General features: G+C 43.4%; 2 protein-coding genes across 7 annotated transcripts in view; both read right to left on the bottom strand.

Moving 5' to 3' along the window:
- Positions 1-322: 322 nt before the first annotated feature.
- NME9 (NME/NM23 family member 9) lies at positions 323-12174 on the bottom strand. Of its 2 annotated transcripts, XM_068145393.1 has the most exons (5): positions 8448-12174; positions 5842-5899; positions 4919-5022; positions 2824-2895; positions 323-1654 (listed from the first exon to the last, which is right to left on the bottom strand). In XM_068145393.1, the coding sequence occupies exons 1-5, from the start codon at positions 8478-8480 to the stop codon at positions 1523-1525; spliced, it is 399 nt and encodes a 132-aa protein (XP_068001494.1). In that variant the 5' UTR covers positions 8481-12174; the 3' UTR covers positions 323-1522. The 2 variants fall into 2 exon arrangements, with proteins under 2 accessions (XP_068001494.1, XP_068001495.1); XM_068145394.1 differs by lacking the exon at positions 2824-2895.
- Positions 12175-12274: 100 nt separating this feature from the next.
- The window catches only part of ARMC8 (armadillo repeat containing 8), a 66499-nt gene continuing 56637 nt past the window's right edge, over positions 12275-22136 (bottom strand). For all 5 annotated transcript variants that reach the window (XM_068145383.1, XM_068145385.1, XM_068145384.1 and 2 more), the window contains 8 exons: positions 21192-21278; positions 18814-18906; positions 18197-18346; positions 16356-16451; positions 14851-14946; positions 14309-14381; positions 13358-13451; positions 12275-12916 (listed from right to left, as the gene is read on the bottom strand). In XM_068145383.1, coding sequence (XP_068001484.1) covers positions 12883-12916; positions 13358-13451; positions 14309-14381; positions 14851-14946; positions 16356-16451; positions 18197-18346; positions 18814-18906; positions 21192-21278 — 723 coding nt within the window. In that variant the 3' untranslated portion in view covers positions 12275-12882. The remainder of the gene's footprint in view (positions 12917-13357; positions 13452-14308; positions 14382-14850; positions 14947-16355; positions 16452-18196; positions 18347-18813; positions 18907-21191; positions 21279-22136) is intronic.

Genomic DNA, 22136 nt, shown 5'->3' with positions numbered 1-22136 from the left:
CGCGGCGGACCTGCTGTTCCCGCCCGCCGCCAGCATCTCGGCGGCAGCAGCCGCCCACCCGCGTCCTCGCCCTCAGCGAAGGCCACAGCGGCCGGAGCAGCGAGGCGGAGCTGCTGCAAGGAATTTGTGGGGAATTTGCCCCGCCTCCCTCTCGGCCCAGTGAAAACGGTCCCGCTGGGGCGAGCAGAGACGGAGACCTTGTTCCCTTGGCTGGTGGGGGCTGCCTGAGGGAGCCGAGCTCTCTTCCCTGTCCAGCCCCCGAGGAAGGACGCAGCCCTGAGATGATCGACTTAGAGAAGGACGAGAAACTCACTGTCACGTATTAATGCTTTTATTACAGCGCTGGACAGACGGGAATCTTTCCCAAAGCCTGCGTACCAACAGAGGTTTCCGTACATGTTTATATGTGAAAAGTTATCTAAAAGGACAGCTCTGTCTGCTTCAGATGTTTGCTGGAGCAGGCTCAACTTTAGCCTGCCCCATCTTTTGAGTTGTACACTCCTGTCCTGCTGCACAGTTTAATGGACCCTGTGCAGCTTTATCCTCTCGCCTGGCCCTGCCTAGAGGCGAGTGATGGGATCTGGAGTCTGGAGCCCATCATCTCACTTACCCTTGCAGGAGAGAGAGAAGCTGCAGTTCTTCTGGTTGTACAGATGAAGAACAGCTTTTCTAAATGGGATAACCAGCACAAGGCTAGCGTACTTTCTTTCAAGCCTTGCAGACAGGGGGGCAAATGTATCCCTGCTGGTTTCTGTCACTGATGAAGACATTAAACAGCACTGGTCCCACTAGAGACCCCTGAGGGACAGCACTTGTCACCCATTCCCATATAGACACTGAACTATTGACGACTACCCTCTGTCTGTGACTACCCACTGGGCAGTCCACCCATCAAATCCATTATTTCTCCAACTTAGAGATGCTGTTGTGAAGGCCTTCAAGAAGTCCAGCCAGACAACTTTTATTGCCCTTCCCTTTTTCACCGATGTAGTCACTCCATTGTGGAAAATCACCAGGGTCAGGCAGGACTCATCCTTCAGAGCTGGAGCTTGCAGCTACCAGTGCACCATCTTCTGTGCTTAGGTCATTTGATTTAACAATACCAGGCCACAGACATGAAGGTCATTTTTGTTCCTCAGAAATGTCAAGAGTCCCCTTTAGGAGACCACACATAGAAAGACAGTCTCTATGACAGAGGTTCAGCAGACTATCTGGGCTGTGGAGGTACAGGCCTTGGGCTGTCTTGGGTCAAGAGAAGTCATGGTAGAGTCCTGCAGAGCTAAGTAATATATGCCGCTTTTGCTTTTGTCAAGAGGACAGAGCTGTTGAAAAACAATCAGCCTTTTCAGTTTCCTCCATCTAGGTAGGCTCCACAGGCTTGTGGACACTCAAGCAGCAGTCTAACCAATTTCAGAGTCAGTCCACACAAAAGGACAGGATTTCTGTGAGGAAGTAACTGTTTTAGAGCTTTGCTGCCACTGGGGAGCTGAACCTTTCCCCTGGTATGCACAGCTACAGGCATTTAGTGATTGGTGACCACAACATGCTCTCCTCCCTGTTCTGTAACCTTCCTTTCCACTGCCAGCTGTTCCAGGATGGTCTTCTGCAGTAATGGTGCATTTAGTCCTCTTACTGTTGCTACTAATTCTCCTTCCTGAAAGATGTGAAAAGCAGATCAATCAGAAGGTGCTCAAGTGATGCCCCCTGGGCTCTGGAAATCATTCAGCAGTCCATCAGGTATACTAGGCCCTCCTCCCCAGTAGAGCTGCTCTGCTCCCCAACAAGAGGGAATCTCTGGAACAACCTTCTTGCTTCTTCCTGATCAGTTTTAGGATAAAGCAAAGCAGCTTGAGAGGAGTGAAGTCCTGCAGTGAAAGGAAGCTGAACCTGATCACAGGGTAATACTCATGTCCAGCTGCTAACACATCATGAACACTCACTTGGACTCAGCAAGCTATACACATCTCACTCACAGGGAGCCCTGAGTGAGTGACAGGGATTTTCATAACTAAGATACCCTCCTCTCTCATGAAGAGGGAAGGGGCCATGAAATCTGCAATCTAGCCACCCATCGCAGGCTACATGGGCCTCCCCCCAGGGGCTTGGCACTGGCTAGCTGGCGGAGTTCCTGTAACTTTCTGCAGTGTCTTTCACTCACTTCTGCAATTTAAACAGCTTTACCTCATTCACACCCTAATGTCCCAATCTTACTTTATTTTTAAATTAATAAAATTCATTTTTTCTGTTTCTTGGTGGCAAAGCAGAAGGTGTTTAAACTCTGGCTATACATTCTTATCCATGCAACACCTGATCACCAGTAGATACTGGCAGACACAGAGCAAGTCAAGCCATCCTGTCACACAGGAAAGAGTAAGATTATCTTTCAAAAATGACAGTTCATAGAATGGCATGAGTTGGAAGGGATCTTAAAGATCATCTAGTTCCAACCCCCCATGACGTAGGAAGGGACACCTCCCAGTAGGGCAGACTGCTCAGAGCCTCATCTAACTTAGTCTTAAAACATTTCCAGGAATGAAGTGTCCACAACTTCTCTGGGAAGCCATTCCAGGGTTTCATCACTCTCACAGTAAACAGCTGGTTCCTAATGTCCAATCTAAATCAACCCTGCTCTAGTTTAAAACCATGGCCCTTGTCCTGTCACCACAGGCCCTTATAAATAGTCCCTCCCCAGACTTCCTGTGGGCCCATTTCAGGTACTGGAAGGCTGCCGCATGATCTCTGCAGAGCTTTCTCTTCTCCAGACTGAACAGACCCAACAGACATTTGATGCTATCCAGCTACTGTAGCAGTATTTTCACTCACTGCATAAAACAGAAAGACAGGCTCACTCTTCCCTCTGTACTTGGCGAGAGCATCGATGGAATCGACTTCAGCCTAAAAAGGGATGTCAAAGAAAACAGGTGTTTCTAGAAAGGCATTTCTGCTTCGGAGGAGTACACACCATCTAAGGGGATACCTAAAGCAAATCGACTGGCCTGGATGGGCAAGCAGCTCTTGAAGGGATTAACGGAAGAAAAGAGGGTGTATCACCTTTGGAAAGAGGGGAAGGCAACTCGTGATACGTTTAAGGATGTTGTTAGATCATGTAAGAGAAAAATTAGAGAGGCCAAAGCCCAGTTAGAACTTAAGCTGGCCACCTCTGTGAAAGACAATAAAAAGCATTTTTGTAAATGTATTAATGCTAGAAAGGGGCAAGAACCTTCACTTTTTATTGGACCTGGAGGAGAACACTGTAACTAAAGATGAGGAAAGGGCTGAGGTACTAAATACTTTCTTTGCCTCCATTTTCAACAGTAAAGCAGGAGAACATCAGGACTCCTGAACTGGTAGATGGAGTCAGGGAGCAGTATAATCCCCCTGAAATCCATGAGGAAGTAGTTAGGAACTTGCTGAGCCACTTAGATAATCAAAAGTCCACAGAACCAAATGGGATTTGTCCTAAGGTACTGGGAGAGCTGGCAGATGAGCTGGCCAAGCCACTCTCCATCATTTACCACCAGTCCTGGCTCACTGGAGAGGTCCCAGATCACTGGAAGCTGGTCAGTGTGATGCCCATCCACAAGCAGGGCTGGATGGAGGAACCTGCAAACTACAGGCATCCTGGCCTGCATCAGAAATAGTGTGGCCAACAGGAACAGGGAGGTCATTCTGACCCTGTACTCAACCTTGAATACTGTGTCCAGTTCTGGGCCCCTCAATTTAAGAAGGATATTGAGACTCTTGAATGTGCCCAGAGAAGGGCAACGAGGCTGGGGAGAGGCCTTGAGCACAAGCACTATGAGGAGAGGCTGAGGGAGCTGGGGTTATTTAGCCTGGAGAAGAGGAGGCTCAGGGGAGGCCTTATTGCTCTCTACAACTACCTGAAGGGAGGTTGTAGACAGGTGGGGGTTGGTCTCTTCTCCCAATCTTGAGGTGAGGAGAAAGTTCTTCACAGAAAGAGTTGTTGGCCATTGGAATGGGCTGCCCAGGGAGGTGGTGGAGTCACCGTCCCTGGAGGTGTTCAAGAGGGGACTGGATGTGACACTTGGAGCCATGGTTTAGTTAGTCATGAGGTGTTGGGTGACAGGTTGGACTGGATGATCTCTGAGGTCTTTTCCAACCTTATTGATTCTATGTGACTGCCTGCACTTGGACATCCTTAGCAAGCTGGCACTCATCCACTTGTTTGTACAGCAAAACACTTCTGGGTCCCAGTCTTACAGGACAAAATGCCACTGCTCAGAGCTCCAGCCCCAAGTGGCTCCCAGTTCAGCATCAGGGACTTGTGCAGCAGGCAGATGTCTAGCAGATCTCCCCAGGAAGGGTTGGAACTGCAGCTCCTGTGAGGCAGGGCTCTCTCACAGCAGCTTGTCTGAGTGAATCCTGCAGAAAAAGGCTACAAACTTAAATTGGGGCCCCTTGTCCATGAATGAGAAAAGTGACAGGAGAAGTTGCAGAGGCAGCAGGAGACTGCAGGGAGTGCTGGGCTGGGACCTCCACCAGAAACCTCACTGCCCAGGGTTCTCTCAGCAGTTGAGAGAACTGTGTGGTCTAAGCCTCTGCCTCCTCTGTTAATCCCATACGAGACATCTGTCCCTTAGTCTTCTCCAGGGTGAACAAACCCAGCTCCTTCAGGCTCTCCCTGTTACCAAAGGGCCACCTGCTGATGATTGTCTAGCATTACTTGCTTAAGCAGCAATCTAGAAAGTACAGAAGAGCTGAAGCCTGAAAATTCTTAATTATATGAGTTCTTCATGTAACTAATAGTCTGCATTTGGAAGGCTCCAGTCACACAAGCTGGAGCTCCTGGACTGTTAACATTTTGGCCAAGTATTGGAAAGACAAATGACTTCAGCCTTTAGCTACCTTCTAAATTCCAAGGACTGGGTACTTTAGACAGTGCCAGGTTAGACCTTACCACAGCAAAGTGCAGAAGATGACTGCCAACTTCATTCCTTATTTTTCGGAAAAGATCCACTACGGTTTTGCATGGACCACACCAGGTTTGAAACGCATCAACAACTGCAAACAGGTAAATCAGTAAGAATAAGGTCAAAATGGGTCAGTTTAGACACAGACCTAGGTTGATTTGTGCACTTCATTTTGTAACACAATTATTTGGGACTACAAAAGAGTGCTAGTGCAGTAAGAATCTTGAAAACCTCTGGGGGCCGAAGCCTCCTCCTCTGGTGACCTCTGCAGCACCATCCTCTCAAGGAAGGATATTTTCTTCATGTCCAACATGCATTTCCCAAGCTGCAGCTTGTGGCTGTTGCTCCCATAGGTCTGTGTGGAGTATGGCAGGACTACTATTGAGTGCTAGAAGGGTCAAGGATTCAATTCTCAAGTAGAAACTGTTATCTCGTTTCAAGGTTTCAAATGCCCAAGCAGTGGACAAAATCCCATTCTAAAGTATCAATCTAGTAACGATGCTGAGGAAGAGCCTTTAGCACAAAAACTAACATGGCTGTGACCTCAGAGGTACCAGACTGTCTTGGGTAAACTGCTGCATGTGGGGCTTATCTAATAGCCCTCTAACCTCAGGAACCAGAACTGTTCCTTACACTGGGAGCAATCCTGCTCCAAACAAGTGGCTGGAGACTCCAGAGCCTACTGGCCTCTGGAGCTGATGGCACTAGTAGTGCTAAGTGTCCCACAGTGACAAGGGCCATTTATGTGGGACAACCTCCATCTAGTCTCACTTCTGTTAGCATATTTCTTACTTTCATTCAGGATACAAAAAGTGGAAGGCTTGACTGACCATCCCCATCAACACTGATTCCTAACAGTACTGGAATCCATTAACACAAAACAGAAGCAATCTGTTGACTGAACCCTTACCGATGAGTCCTTTGAGACACAGCATTTCTTCCCAAAGCTCCTGGCTACTGATGTTCATCTATGTGAAAATTCAAAAACACAGTATAAACAACAGTAAAGTCATCAGGTACTAGCTGGTTGCTGCAATCATCCTGACAAATCACTCCATGCCTGCACATAAGACAGATTCCTCAGCACTCAGGAAACTCTCCTGACTGATATCCTCTCACCACTGACTAACTGGACAGGGACAAGTTGTTCTAGAAGAATCAGCTGAATTTAGATAATCCTTACCCACAAATTCTCACTCCTTCCCCTCCTTCCCACGTGCTTTTGCTATTACCTGACACCAGCTATCAGAGACCCATGAGAAAGTCAGCTAACCCTATGAAAAGCTTAGCAGATTAGACTCATGTTGTCTCACAAGAACCAAGGAAAAGCAGAAAGGGGAGAAGAACCAAGGCAAGACTAAGTCCTCCCCCATTTAGTGGCAGCAACTACTTGAACAGTTTGGATGCTCAGGAACTCTATCCTCAGTTTGCAGAGAAACTAAGAGATGTTCTGGGAGTGACTGGAGAGATGGTCCCCTGCAAAACTCAACAGCAGGGAATGCATCCAGACATTATTCCTGTGCCTTGGCTTATCCTGCCACATCCCTGCAGGTGTGTAGCTTCCAGGAAGAGCAGCAGACAGTGGGGATGAGGGACTCTTGAGCTCTCTAGCATGAACTCCTGCTAAGGTTTCCCCAGGACCCCAACCCACTCAAGAATGGGGAGTAGTTCAAACACCTTCATCTCTTCTCTCTCAGCACATGACCCCAAGCCTAATTAGTTCAGAAAACACCTGAAGAATTAAGAGATTTAATCATTCCAGTATCCCTAGTGCTAGTACCACCCATAGAGCATTTCACAGAACGTTAATGAGTTCAGATGATAGCAATTTGCAATAATGAGTTCAGGTGCAACTTCAACTGGGCTCTGAAAAATATGCTGGCACTCCTTTGCTTTGTTGATCTGCATACCCTGAGGATGCTAGGACTTGGCTTTTCTCTAATATAAGTGGAGGTGTTTAAAAGGCACATGGAAGCGGTGTTGAGGGATGTGGTTTAGCAGCAGTGAGGAGATTGTGAGCTGTAAGCAAACAGTTGGACTTTTATGATCTCAAAGGTCTCTTCCAACCTCAAGAGTTCTAGGACTCTGCAACTAGAAGTTTTCTAGGACATCACATGGTGTCCTATGTGAGGTTCATCTTTCATCTGCAGATGTTAAGAATCCTACTGTCAACAGACCTAGACCCAGATTTCCCTTAGCTGTCAACAGTGCAAAATCTGGTTGATGTAATTCTTCTCATCACATAGGAACATAGCAGGACAAACAGCAGGAGAAACCATTTTTACCTTAAAGTGATCACCTTTCTTGTCTTACACTAACAGTCACATTTTCACTCTGTGCTTTCCAATTTTTAATGTGAATAAACAAGCTTCTAAAGCCCACAATCACAGGATTCTAGGCTGGTTAAGGTTGGAAGGGACCTTTAGAGGTCATCTAGCCCAGCGCACCCTACAGTAAGCAGCGACATCTTCAACTGTATCAGTTTGCTCAAAGCCCTGTTGGAACCCAACAATGAAAGTTTCAAGGGCATCCACCACCTCTCCGGGCAACTTGGGGAAGTATTTCACCACCCTCATTGTAGAAAATTTCTTACCTTCTATCTAGTTCAAACATCCTTTCCTTTGGTTTAAAACCATCACCCCTGTGTCCTGTCACAGCAGATCCTGCTAGTAAGTCTTTCCTCATCTTTCTTGCAGTCCTTCTTTGAGAACTGAAAGGCCACAATAAGGTGTCCTCAGAGCCTTCTCTTCTCCAGGCTGAAGAAGCCCCTCTCTCTCAGCCTCTCTTCAAAGAAGGGGTGTTCCAGCCCCTTGGATCATTTTTGTGGCCTCCTTTGGACCAACTCCAACAGATTCAATCTCCTTCAGTATTCCTCTCATGAAGACTGAATGCTTCAAGATTTGAAGGAGACTTTCAAGACCTACTTCAGCTTTTCCAACGTTTCTGCATACTAAACTCTTCTCAGAAACCCTCTCTCTCTCCTATGCAGGGAAAGCACCGTTAGATCACTTGTGCAGTGTACTTAGGGGAAAATTCCTTTACATATCCTTGTGAGGCAGGTTTTTAAGCCTTTGAATTTTGCTTGTACTTCCTAGCTCTTCCACCTTTTACAGTGATCTTTGTAAGACAAACTGTCAGAAACACTCACTGACACTTGCATTCAGGAGGAATCTCTCTTTCTCCAGGCTGCTACTTCTAAAGGTCCTCTGAACAACTGTCCCATGAAAGAGATGAATTTTGATCAACGTAAGCAGCCAAACCTGTGCCAGGTCATGGCAGCTCTGAAACACCTGCAGGCCTTTAGCAACCTCCCTCTGCACCCTGTAGCACTGACTGGGGGAGAGATTTGACTTTCCATGTTTTTCCATCTTCCTACCCACCTTCAGGACCTCCTTTACACAAAGACCTCACAAGCAGGTCTTTGCCAGTAGAATCCAAGATACAGGAAGGATGAAACTCATCTTTGGTGCTTACTATGAGTTTAAAAGAAATTTTAAAAGCCTGGTTTCTACTGACCTGCAGTGCTACCTCCTTTTTCTTTGCAGCCATCCTTCTGCAGGATCAAGGGTCCTATGAGCAGCAATCCCAAGCACCAAGCGCTGCAGATGTCCTCTAATTATGTGAATCCAGCTGCTGGACAACCTGCACCACAAGAAAATTTTTTTAACCTGTCTTTTGCTCCTCTGTACAGGACACAGCACCCACCGCAGCACTGCTGCCCTGCTGGAGGACGTTGGGCTGGCTAAGGTAGGCCCAAAGACTGGATGCAGCTCTGCTCACACTCTCTTCAGAATTGCTGCTTGCTCACAAAGATAGCAGCTGGTTTGCCTCCTTGCACTGTTAGGGTGGCAGAAGTAAACTGACTCCAGCTAGAGCCCAGCCAGTACTTGTGCAGTAGCTGGCAGCACTCCAGTGCTGCCATGGCAGCACCCCAACACTGCCACGGCAGTCCTGGCAACGCAAGGGCAGAGTGGAAGCCCAGACAACCCTGCTCCCTTCTCAGGATATGCTGCTGCCAGCAAGTTCAGCTGAGCCTCCTCTGCCATTCCCCTTCACAGCAACCACTGCAGCTGAAGCCCTTCTGCCTCCTCTTTTCCTGTCAGATCTGCACAGCTTCCCCACCAAGCCCACACAGCCCCCTTACTCATTTCCCCGTCCTTCCTAGAGGCTCAAAACAAGGCACAGGATCCAGATGTGACCTCCCCAGAACAAAGCAGAGGGGACAAGCTGCCCCTTATTTGCAGCAAGAGCACAGTTCCTGTGCCCAGCACTCCTCACAGCAGTGCCCACTGGGGCAAGGAGGCTGCTCACCCTGTCCATTTCCATTCCTCAGGTCACTGAGCTCCATGTGCAGACCTTGGAGGCACTTCTGTTCATGTGGCACATCTCTGACTGCCTGGTCCTTCAGCTGGTCAGAGTCTCTCTTGGTTGAGGATTTGGCTTTTGGGACATCCACTCCCTCACTGCCCCAGCAAACCAAGGGGACACTGTCCAGTGCCTCCCAAGGATGTGGTGGGGCTGAGGCTTGGCAGGGGCTCTCCTGCCTCCAGCACCAGCTCAGCATAGCAAACTACAGCCTTGGATGCAACCAGCATCTGTCTCCTGTTGTATAAATAAGCTTCCAGATGTTTTTAACCACCACTGAAATTTTGCATGTTTACAACATATAAAACTGTGGTTACATATTCAGATTACGAAGACAGTCTTGTTAAACCCATTTTCTAGATTTCAAGAATGCACCTCATGCATCTCAATTATTCTTCTGCCTCTCATGTCACTACTCCAGCAGTTTCATGGAGGTGCAGCATCTACTACAATGGTTAAAGTCTGTAAAAACAAAATGGATTCCACAAAAGAAAACAACCACAGATGTTTGCCTTAAGAAGATCCTGGCACAAGATGCTTTTAAAGAGGTCACTTGGCTTCTTTCATTACTGCAATGCAAACCTGTGATTGGAACAAGCACCAAAATGCCAGTTTCATTTGACTTTCAGTGTGGGAGACACTACTTCCAATATGTGCTGAAGGTGGTAGAGATCAACCAAGTACACCAGTTGTCTGACAACCATCACATCAAACTTTGTGATGAAGGACTTTGAGAGAAAGAATACTGTCACTGGGCCCAGACAGGAAGAGTGGACACATTTATCAGAATTCATTAGGACTGGGTTTTAGAAGACAAATGGCACAACAGCAGAAATCCTGATGATCAGACTAATGTCCACACAAACTCTGTATTTGCTTTGGTTCTGCAAGCAACTCAGTAATTCACAAGACGCTGCTACCTAAATAAGAGCTGGTAAAGGTCTGGCTGACCAGCAAACAAATTTGTTCCCACTCTGAATCTCAGTCTGTAGAGAAGCTGGGACAGAAAGTTGAGATTTCTCCATGAAGCTGAGAAAAATCTACATATTCTGGTAAAGTTCTTTTTATTTACAGTATGCTTCTTTTTGTACATACCTGTAGCAACATCAAAAATTATTCACAAAGCTTGACTGCATGTAAAAATGGTGTCATCCATAGCTTGTCCTATCAATACCTGTGGAAAATGTCAACTCTTCTCATGCAGCAACAAGATTGTCTGAGCATTGGTTTTTAGTTTTTCTGGCAGAATTTTAAGAAACCACCTCAAAACATGTACAACAGATGCTTACCTTTTTTTCCCCAAACAGCTTTAGGCACCAAAGTTGAATAGAATCAAACTTAGACTGGCTTTTAGAAACATGAACTGGGGGAGGACAAGAGTTGATACGCAAGAAGTTGAGCTAGATATACCTATCAGGAGTGCAAATTTGGAACTTAGGTGCACACTGTACAGTTTTGCATTTACAGCATCTCCTCAACTCTTTTTCAGACTTCAAATAAAAAATACATTTGATTGAATTTTATACATAAGACTTCACTTCCGAGGTACTGATACTTATCAAGGTCTCGCATATTTTCACTTTCCCCTTGTTCAGCCCCCAAAGCCCACCATGAAAAATTTGCAGAAGGACATAAAAAAAAATGCCAGTCACTTACTGCAATGTCTAGGGGAAAAGTGTCAGGTGCTCACTTTTATTTGTCTTTCAAGAGTGGGAAAAGTTACATGAAATGTAGATGTTCTCCTTTGCAACCAAGTGATAACAGTTGTCTGATAAATAGCACATTCAAATTCCAGGCCAAACTATGGTCACATTTTCTGAAACAAGTAATTACCTTGGAAAAAAGTAAGGCTGTCACAATTTGACCTTCTGATTAGAAAGAAAACATTAAGATACTTATCAAAATTGGTTAGCAAAGTTACAGACCTCTCTTCTTGCTGCAGCCTTCCTGAAGTTCAATGTAACAAAAGATTTGGTTTAAGACATCGGCTGCAATCTTTAGCATGCCTGTTAGTGTGCTATGTAAATATAGTGTTTGGAGATTCTGACTATTAAAACTATCACCTAAACTCAAATCAGAAAGCAGACATGGGAATAAAGCAAGAATCCTGAACTTCATGAAGGAGATCATCTTGGCTGTGCCTTCATTTGTTTCTATGCATATCTGACTGTGAAGCCGCTGGGGTCTCATATTCCAGCCTAACTTTATAGAGTTGTCTGTACTCCTGTTTTTCTCTCTACACTTGCAGGCACAATTTCATGAACTTATGGACAACCTAGGTTTTTGAATGCATTAAAATTCCATTGCTTATTATCCAGGTATCCCAATCCATGCAAAATCTGTAGCAACATCACTGAGCTAAAAGAACCCAAAACCAAACCCCCGACCTTTCCATCCCTTCGCCAGCTTAATGCACCCAGCTGAACTTTCACCAAAATCTTTTTTAAGTCACTTAGCTAGATCTGGAGGTAAAGGATGCAAAACCAAAGTAATCCCCCCTTAACCACTGCTTGCCAGATCCTTCTGGTCTCCTGAAAGTGTAACTTCTGCAACATACTCTTTGCTCTATTAAGATTAGTGACCTGCAAATATTTATCACCAGTGAAATAAAGTTAAATTCTGCAGCAACTATGAGCAAGTTCTTGGCTACTAAAGCAATAGCTTATGCCTGCTGATATTGCAGCCACCTGTTCCTTCCAGGAAAGTCAACAGTCATGCTAGCTCTCAGGTATGAGCTTTCCTTCTAAGAGCTTAAAGAAACTCAAAATGATCCAGTTCACCCATTCCATGTGTTTGAACACATCATCAGTACCAGCCGACCGTGTATGGCAGTAAAAACTCTTGGACCTTGTCGGTACAGAATGTGCTGCTTATGATTTGCGGTCTACTGTCTCCCTCTATTTTTCTCTTTAAAAAGGAAGTATAATGTAAGTTAAGCTGAAGTTCAGAAATGCATATATTTTACTTAAAAACATTCATCTGTTCAAAATTCAAAATAAACTTTATGGGGTACAACAGTTTGGTTTGTTTGTCTTTTTTAAATAACATTTCATTCAAACTGTATATAATTCATTGAAGTATTCGTACAGCAAACAATGGTTAACCCTTGAAAACCTGTAGAAAAAGATTTTCACACAAAAAAAGGAAAAACCAAAATTGAGGACTCATACCCACACACATTCACCCAAGCATACCCACACCCACTCAAGCACACCCACACACACACACACAGAGGCTGCAGCAAAAGCAGAAAGTTGTAGGCCCAAAACAAAAATGGTGACTGATTGCTCTATCTGAAAGTCCAGGTAGCTCAGGAAAAAAAAAACCAACAAAATAACAACCAACCAAAACCAGCCAAAAAAACCCAAAACAACCCCCCAGGAGTCCTCTGAGTAAAGAAACTACCTCAAGAAAATTCTCAAGTGCATTGGAGACCTGATCATTTAAACTTTTTCTGCAAAGCAGCTCCCTGCACCTGAGAAAAATGCAGCCCAAGGTGACTTGTGCAAATATAAGGAGTCAGGAATATCTCCTGCTATTCCTTAAGTAGACATGAGGGGTGTCCATAGATTCAATTAGTCTTTGATCATGCAAGATACTGCTGGAGTGCTGTCTTCGCCCTGCAATAAAAGAGTCAACTGTTAATTACTGGGGTTTGGCTTTATCATCAACAGCTTCCTGTACAACACTACCAATTCAATTAACAGTAGCAGTATTGTCTTTTTACTTCATAGTGCTACATGATGTTTTACCACTGTTCCAATCCTCTGGAAGTTTATTAGCAGTTCAAGGTTTAGACAAAATTTGTGTATCAGTGATATTTTAGAGAGGACCCTCTGCTGCTTTAGAAGATCTTAAGTGCAGTTATTTTATAACGTTGAGAACTTCAGCAAAATTTGTTACTCCTCAGCAATACAAAACTTGCTCTTCACTACATTTTTTTTTCATACAAACTCAGTGCAATCACAGTTTTCCCGGGGAATTTTTCCTATATGCAAAAGACTTTCTAATCAAAAAGATTTCCCTCTGATCATCTTAATTGGATTTTTCTTTCCACTCACTTGTCACACAGATTTGGGTCTGACGACTGACTCAATTTGTGCAGAATATCTACTATTCCCATGTCTCGGAGTTTATCTTGGCGTTCTTGTGAACCTACAACAATAAATCACACTGTTGGGAATACCACTAAAAATAGATGTCTGCACAACAAGGGAAAGAAGTGGAAGCAAAAGAACAGCTTAAAGGAGGAGTATGGAACACAGTACAGTTAGAATGCAGCAATGGAAAAACTTGAGAGTCTGTAAATCATCCAAGAAAATCCTCTCCTCAGCCCCACATGTTACTCAATGCACCTTACCTTGCCACTTCTTCCAGCTCCACCCTGCTGCCTCCATCTGCTCCCTCCACCCCTCAACACAAAGACATTTCAGCCACCTTCAGCTGCCTCCTAGTTAATTTCCATTGTTCCAGGCCATGACTCTTCTTAATCATAACCTTCCTCACTCCTTTTAGATCCATCCACAAGCTCTTTAGCTTGTTTCGGAGTCTCATCACACAACCCATTCAAGCCATTGACAATGGGGAAAACTTCTTTGTCACAAATTGCCTTTCTAACCATTTATTTCCTCCAGCCAACCTGTTCCCTCCCATGATGAATTTCCACAATTTCCTGAGACCTGGAAGTTTCTCTAAGATTCTCTTTCACTCCAATTGCTTTCAGATTTGACAGAAATACTACTGGTAGAAACCTTCCACTGTGTGATTGTCATCCTCTCATATTCATTGCTTGTCACATTCCTCTTGTGCCTTCTTTTCCTGCCCCAAAACAGCTCTCTATGTTTTCCTCTATGTCCTCCTGCCCATTCTCTCTCCTTCCATATTACATCTATGAAGAGTCTCCCTTTATGCTTTGAATCCCACTGTGCTGTGCAAATACTGATTGCTATGCAACATTGGCCTTTTGATCAGGATAGCAACTTGTATATGCATTAATAATGAGGCCTTCTTACCTTCTTCTTCATTCCATATGAGATTAGATATACAGAACATGGCAGCAAGTTGAAGTTTAGCATTTGAATGACTCTATAGAAAAAAACAGTACTCACATTTAGAATAAACAACTCAGAAATTCTCAGATCTACTGTTTGGCATTCAGCCTCTAAAAACTAAGGTAGCAAAGTTGTGACTAATTATCATCTACAATTTCTCTCAAGGATGCTGCCATAAGACATTCAATCACTTCCAAATATTCATTAAGGTCTACAAAATATGCCTCTTCCAAGGTCATGAAACACTTACCACATAGATTTGTAACAGGTATTGCTTAAATCACTGCAACTTTCTTATGGGAAATAACAACTGGATTTTCCTTTTATTCAGCTTCTCAGTACACCTCTGCCATACAGAACTGCACTACGCAGTTCCTTAAACACAACTAGGTACATGAAACAGTTAAATGCCAGATACTGTATAATTTACCAGACAAAGTGCTGAAGTAACCTCTTTTGTTCCCTAGAAAAGACAAAGAAACTTGAAGAGACATTTCTCATACCATGTAGTATTTGATTTTCTGCAGGATGTCATCATTGGTCATAATCAGTTCTTTTGCCGTTGTTCCATCTGCTATATTAGCAAGTATGCATAATGTCTGAAAAAGAGAACAACTCTGAAATTATTTGGCCACAGTTCACATCCCATGACTTATACAGTTTCCCTGACAGCTCTGAACTTGTAACAAATGATTTCATTAATTAGTTTAAATATCTTTAAGCTGGCATTTCAAGGTTGCCTACATCTGGGGCCAGTGCCAAAGGGTTAACAGTTGTGGTTGAACAGCCCTGGCAAAAGCAACATTAATTCATTTCAATTAGTAAAATTTTCAGTCTAGTAGTACTTTTGATAAGCTTGGCAGGGTAAAAACCTTCTGTTGCAATAAAGGCCATTCCATTCACTAAAACTTCTTTAGGAAGAACTACTTAAGACACAGCTGTTTCAGAACCATGCTGTCACTAAATTTGCAACCTATTAAGAGTGTTTGGGGGTTGTTCTCCTAATTTTGTATTGTAATAGCCATTTATGGCCTGTTTACCTTCAACCCAGTCTTCACTGAGCAGAGACTCAGGGCAGTTTGGATTTAATTGTATTTCTATACGTATTTGCCAAACTGCTTGCTACTGATACCCATCCTAAGCTAAAGCTAGATATCTCTGGTATCTCCCACAGCTTCCCACTGACCCCGTTCTTCATGAGGGTACATGCCTTCATACACGCCCTGTATGAGGAAGAAACACGGTTCTCCAACTGACCATCTTGTCTGTCACAAGAGCTAATCAGCCAAACTCAGCCCATCTCTCCTCTTTCTTTAAGCTCCAGTCCTCACAGCAGATATCTCTGTATGCTGGCCCCCTTACACTGACGTCAAGCCAGGAATGCTTTCCCCTGCTGGCTACCTTCCTTTCCTCCTGCATATTGCTTTTCTTGTTTTAATTTGTCAGGGCATGTCCCTCCATATTTTTTCCTGGGCTACTCCAGCATATGCTTTACCCTGGTAGTACCTCTCCTCCTCTAACTGCTGCTGGCTCCATCAGGCACCCAAGAACAGCTGAGTTACCACATCTCTCAGCAGAACATCTATTGCTGCCAGCAAGGCAGGGGATGATGGCATTCTTCATTACTGACTGATCTAATAGCTCATATAGGAGCCAATAACCATGATGCTTTGCAAGACACTGTGAAACTCTGGTTTCCTTCTCTTTTTTTGTTCCTACAGTCCCCTTTTTGCCAATATTTAACTCTTCTACTCTCACATACACTGCTCTCCTCTCTACCAACGCTACATTTAAAAATATTTTTCTGAATTCAGTTCAAACCCATTTGTAATAATGCATTAGCAAGAAGAGCATTCTTGGAGGTAGGAAAATTAATTTGACAGATCTCAGTAAAACATTCACAGCACAACATAAACCCAAGCAAAAGTGACACATTGAGAAGACTAAGGTTTCTTAGCTGCTTCTTAAACCTTATGCAGCCAAGCGAACGTGAACCAAAACAGAGTACCTGCTCTTTGACTTCTATATTGTGCTCCCCTTCCAGAATGAGCGTCACTGCTTGCATGATTTGCTTCCCATGAGTGCTCATTATGTGGTCTATGTGCTGTCAAAGCAATGATGAAACACAATCAGTGTAACTTTCCAAAGAGAGGGCATTTCTACTCAAATTACAGTAAGTAAAGAGTAGCAACGTGGCACAAAGTCCTTAGCTCCTAGAGACGTCTCCCCAAACCAAGAATTTATCACAGCAGAAAAACTTCACAATATTCCTCTTCATTTGAAGCCTGGTCATGTTGAGAGAGCATAATATGGGCCTTGATTCTGATTTCACTGTAACCTGTAGAAAAGACACTGGGTGCCCAGTTGCATGGAGGCCAATCTCAAGACTGAACCCTGCTGGACACAAGCTTTCATTATGATGCTGCAGTTCACAAGAACCACTTCTCTTCTGTTAATAGAGGGGTACCAGAGGAGGGTAAGACAGCTGGAGTTTCTTCTCTTGTATTTGCTGGTCTTACAGGAACACTGTGACCAGGTTATATATTCTCATTTCAAAAGCCTGAGAGGGTTTGGAGAAATAAGCCATAGATATTGCTTATCATCCAGGAAAACTGTCTCAATTGAAGAGACTTAAGACATAAAAGACCATTTGATCACAGACTATAAACATCTGTACTAGAATGAAATTAATCATCAAGAGTAACAGAAAAAATGAAACTAGATCTACTGGATTAACTGACACCAAAACTCAAGAGTGCCAGCAAACAGCCACCAGAGATTACCATCAGCACACGGCACGCTACAATTTAACATGTTAGAGATTCCAGTAGGACTTCTTAAAATGGCTAACAACAAGACCTCATTTGAAAGCTGCTGGATGAGAAAGTCTGGAGTCAGCTTTGGGTAGAGAATGAAAATGGTTGGCTCTGGCTCTAAAACATACTATAGAAAGTAGGTGAAGTTGGGACATAGTTTCAGATGAGTAATATCTCAAGTGATAATGAGACTCTGCTGTCCAGATCTCAGTGTGAATTTAATGAATGACTGGTTATTAAATATATTTTCACATTAAGACAGAGCTAAGTTTCTATGGAACTTACTGAGACTCAGTGAGCACAAATATCAGAAGATTTTTTGCAGTGACCTTTTTATGGTAGAAACACGATACGTGATACATGCACAGCAGAGGCTTCATGGGTTTTTTTCCCCCACAAAAATGTAGGCTTGCCAAATGTTTGCTGCATGTTTTCCCTCTGCTCTTCACAGGGGACTACCCCTTTCTTTTCCTCCACCAATATCTCTTTCTCCCTGTCAAAAATAATTAATGGGCTTACATTTTCAAACCATTTTATTTCAGTCTGTAAAATGAACATATGCATTTTGTAAGGGCACAGTCCCACAGTCAAATTTTGAAAGCCAGTACTACCTATATAGCTGGACAAGAACAGAAACATGTCAGGTGTCAAGAAGGAATCAACACAGGTATCCTTATGACGTAGCTCTCTGTAGACTGACTCAACAGTGCAACCCTTTTGTTGTTGTTCTGGACTAGTTTCACAGATGAACTTTGGAAAATAATTCTGCTGAAAGCCAAATGCAGTGAACAGTGAATGCAGCTGCCTAATTCTGTAGTTGATAATAATTATGAATTTCAGTGGATGCAGAGAATTCTTTCACTCACTGGTACATTTGGTTACAGGTATTTGGATAAATCCAAAGGCCTCAGTTTTAGTAATGAGGCAACTATTTATCTTAATCAGAAGAATAACTTGTCTTTTATTCACTAATTTGCATTGTCTGCACCTTTGGTCACCTTTCAAAAGAAGGTCTGATTGCAGCTTTACTTACTGGGCGAGTAGATAGAAGATTCCTGAGCAGTCCCAAAGTTTTCATCAGAACATTTACATCAGAATCAGAAAGCAGCTGGAATAACTGCTCTGTGCTCAGACCTCGTAAGATGTCTGATTTGATCTTCTGTTCTGCTTGAAATGCCATATTCTGAAAGAGACAAAATGTGCTTCATGTTTTACCTTGAATGTGGATTTTGACTCCTTCAGAAGCCTATCACCTGGAAGCATACATCCTTGCTGGAACTAATCCTGGAGAGGTTATATTTCTGAGGAACTGCTACACAGTGTATTCAACTTCCACGCTGTCCTATGGCTGACCAGGTTATTACCTACTTTGTTTTGTCCCCTGGCATGCTACTGACACTATTTAACTGGTTCCATGAATGGTCTTGGCAACCAAAACTGCTATCGGAACTGAAGAATTTAGTTTATTGAATGGACCAATTGATGAAGCATTCCAGGCTGATACAGTTTTCCTTCAGTAGTTAAGTGGAAACACAAGCCAGGTTTCAGCTATGTTATTTTTAATAACAACTGAGGAGTTCCTTAAGTTACATTCCCAAACTACTTCAGATGCAAATCACAAGCAGCATTTCATCAGTGTGTTCTACTCACCATTAACGCCCAAATGCCGTTCACTCGCAAGGCAAGGTTTTCACTCTGTGTCAAACTACATAGAAGTTCTATGGCTCCTGATTCTAAAATTGGCTAAAATTAAGAGGAAGGAGGGGGAAAAAAAACACCACACTCTTTAAGCAGACTAGTTAGACATATACACAAATGTAAATATAACAGGAAAAAAGTCTTGCTTGCATCTTAATCTTGAGCTTACAAGATGTCCAGCTCACTCACATGAGCTGGTCAAGCCACACCCTATACTCATAAGCATTAAAAGGTAGGTTCTCATGAAAAACAGGACAGCTATATCCTAGTGAGTATCTGTGTGTGTGTACACAGGTATATACACAGCCATATACACACTGGTGTGACACTACACACACACCTGCCATGCTCACACAAGCAAATAGGTTTTCCCCAACAGCTTTCAGCTTGGGACTGCACTCCAAGGAGTCTTCCCTGAGCAACCATCTTTTTGAGTATCAAGTGGGATGTATGTGACTGTTTAAAAGAGGTCAAGGATAATGAAAGCTACTTGATATCTTTCCTGACCTACAGTCTTTGTGTGTAGCATTCAGACCAAACTAAAATCCAGGAGAAACATTTCAATATAGTAAAGGAAACTGGAGACTGTTCTTGATGATCAGATTGAAATGCAGCACATCTTCACATGACAGAGGAAATATCAATGCATTCCTTTCAAACTGATTAATGCAATAAAAGTTACGTTTGGAACAGCTGCTTTCAACCTGAACCAAATGTGAAGGGCTAGTTTGTCTAAGACCTGGAGACCTCATGGACTGAAAGGATGCATCCAGTGACTTACAATGCTCTAGTCTGTAAGGCCTTCCTTTCTTCCAGGTTACTGGTCACTGCTTTTGAAGCAATTGAAATGATCTGAGTTTTCAGGAAGTTCTTTGGGTTTTTTTTAATCTGCTTTAGAGCTGACTCAGCCAGAAAACAGGAATGTGTGGGAAAGGCTGCACTTGTAGGAACAGGCTCCTCTCACTGAATAGCAGATCCCATACCAGAGCCATGTCAGTTTGTGCCAAAGTCCACTTGGTCACAGGATATTGTGCTCTGCAATTAGATGCCAGTAATAAGATGTCCCGTAGCTGGCGGGTTCCTAGGCCTTCTCCACAGCCATAGCAAGTGGGACACATGCCAAAAGTGGTTTGGACTCAGATTTTTTTTATGGGGTAAAATCTAACACTTCTAACAATAACCTCATTTTGCACAAGCAGCATTTACTCTTGGCAATGACATTTTTGACATGAACCACATGTCGGTATTTCATTCTAATTTAGAGTGGAAATACAGGACCAACTGATCTGCAGTATAAATGACAAAGCCTATGAACAGTGAACTGGAGTGCTTGTTATTTAGTCAATGTTCTGTCTCTCAGACACAATTAAAAGCACCAAGATCAAATGATCAAAGGAGGGTAAATCTAAGTGCCCACAGGAGTCCACATACACCACCATCATGTGCATGTTTGCTGTATTTAAGAAATATCTATGATGTGAAGAATTCTGGAGAACAGGTCCTATGAGGAGCAGCTGACCTTCTTATGAGGAGGGAAGACCTTCTCACGAGGAGGGAAGACCTTCTCACTCTCTACAACCACCTGAAAGGAGGTTGGAGCCAGGTGGGTGCTGGTGTCTCCTCCCTAGTGACAAGTGATAGGTTGAGAGGAAAATGGCCTCAAGTTGCATCAGGAAAGATTTAGATTAGATATTAGGAAAAATTTCCTTCCTGAAAGGGTTCTTAAAGACTGTGGAAGGCTCACCAGGGAACTAGTGGAATCTCCCATCCCTGGAGATGTTTAAAAGAGGCAAAGAAGTGGTGCTGAGGGACATGGTTTAGCACCAACCTTGGTAGAGTTGAGTAATGGTTGGACCTGATCATCTTAAAAGTCCTTCCCAATTGAAGCCATTCTATGACCCTTAAAATTGTTCCCTTATTATGACGTATGGACATGTATGCATGATCTGTCCAAAAAACATACACTGCAGAACTCAAGAACAGATCTCCTGTATTGATCGCTCAAAAAGAAAACCCACAAGACTCAGCAATGCCAGGGCTTTCATGATTACAGCAGTAACTCTGAGACAATGGATCACATTATCAATTCTCAGTTTATTTTCTTCTTGCTAATGAACTGTTTAGATAGTGTTTTACAAGTAAAGAGAATCCAAAATGTTATGTCTATATTTAACTATTCAACCATCTCTATCTGTGACAGCACTGTAATCAGATGATTTGTTATTTACATCACAGCTCTGTGGTGCTTCACAAGTAGTGGTCACCAATTAAGATACCTTTATCTGTAACTTTTGTCCGTTACCTCCTCTTGTTTGTGGATAAATACTAACCTCCTTGCTTGGGGAAAACTCCAGAAGAAGATTGCATAGCGTGGAAGATGCTACTACAAGAATTTCATTTGGAGCATTCTGTAAAACCTGCAGTCACAAAGGGGAGAGTAAGGAATCTCTGTTAACCAGTAGGATAGGGAAAGAATGATTTTGGAATGGAGTACCTGTAATTATGCTGCACTTTTAATATTCCATACTTAGGGAACACAGCTTCTGCTTTGATGCTAGGAATTCAGATCCAGAGTGCTCATGTGATTCACTATGATGATACACACCACATGACAAACTGCCGCAAAGCTGAAGTAGATTTGAAAGCTTTTTGGTCCAATTTATAAAGAAAATGGTAGGAACAGATCCTCGCCCTGCAAAGCACACACGTTCTGGCACTTCAGCTCTGCAGCCATTCTCTCAGAGAGGAGACTATGTCCTACAGTGCACCTCTGTGCCATGCTTTAGAGACAAGTGGTGGAAGCTCCAAGAGGAACCTCCTCTATTCTCCTGTACCTCAACCACAGGACAAGAGGATAAATTTCCTCATGACCATCCTTTCAGAAAAGCAAGTAGCCTGGAACAAGTTATACTCTCTCTTGTCTGTGCTTAGGTCCCCAGTGCTAACACATGCCATTTGTAAACAGAGCAACTCTTCTGCATGTTCTCAGTGAGGAAGTAGGCATGGAAGCTACAATTGTTCCTCTAGCAACTAAAGGGGGAAATGGTGGGGTTGTTCTGTACTACCTTCTGTTTCAGAGCAGGGAGCAAACATGAACAATTGCTGCATTTACAGAGGATTGGACTACAGTATCTGCATGTAAGTCCTACAGTTTCAGGCAATGTCCATGCTGTATACAGCTTGACATGGTAGGGGAGAAAGAAAGGACTTGCAGAATTATTAATCTAGATTGACAATTAACTTATCTTTATTTACTCTTCTTTTCATTCTTTCAT

Source organism: Melanerpes formicivorus, unplaced genomic scaffold (assembly GCF_026170545.1).
Source record: "Melanerpes formicivorus ecotype bairdi unplaced genomic scaffold, bMelFor1.0.p_v2 SCAF_12, whole genome shotgun sequence".
Classification (NCBI taxonomy): domain Eukaryota; kingdom Metazoa; phylum Chordata; class Aves; order Piciformes; family Picidae; genus Melanerpes; species Melanerpes formicivorus.
Note: the sequence above shows the minus strand (reverse complement) of the source record. Positions and strands in the feature narration are given on the sequence as shown.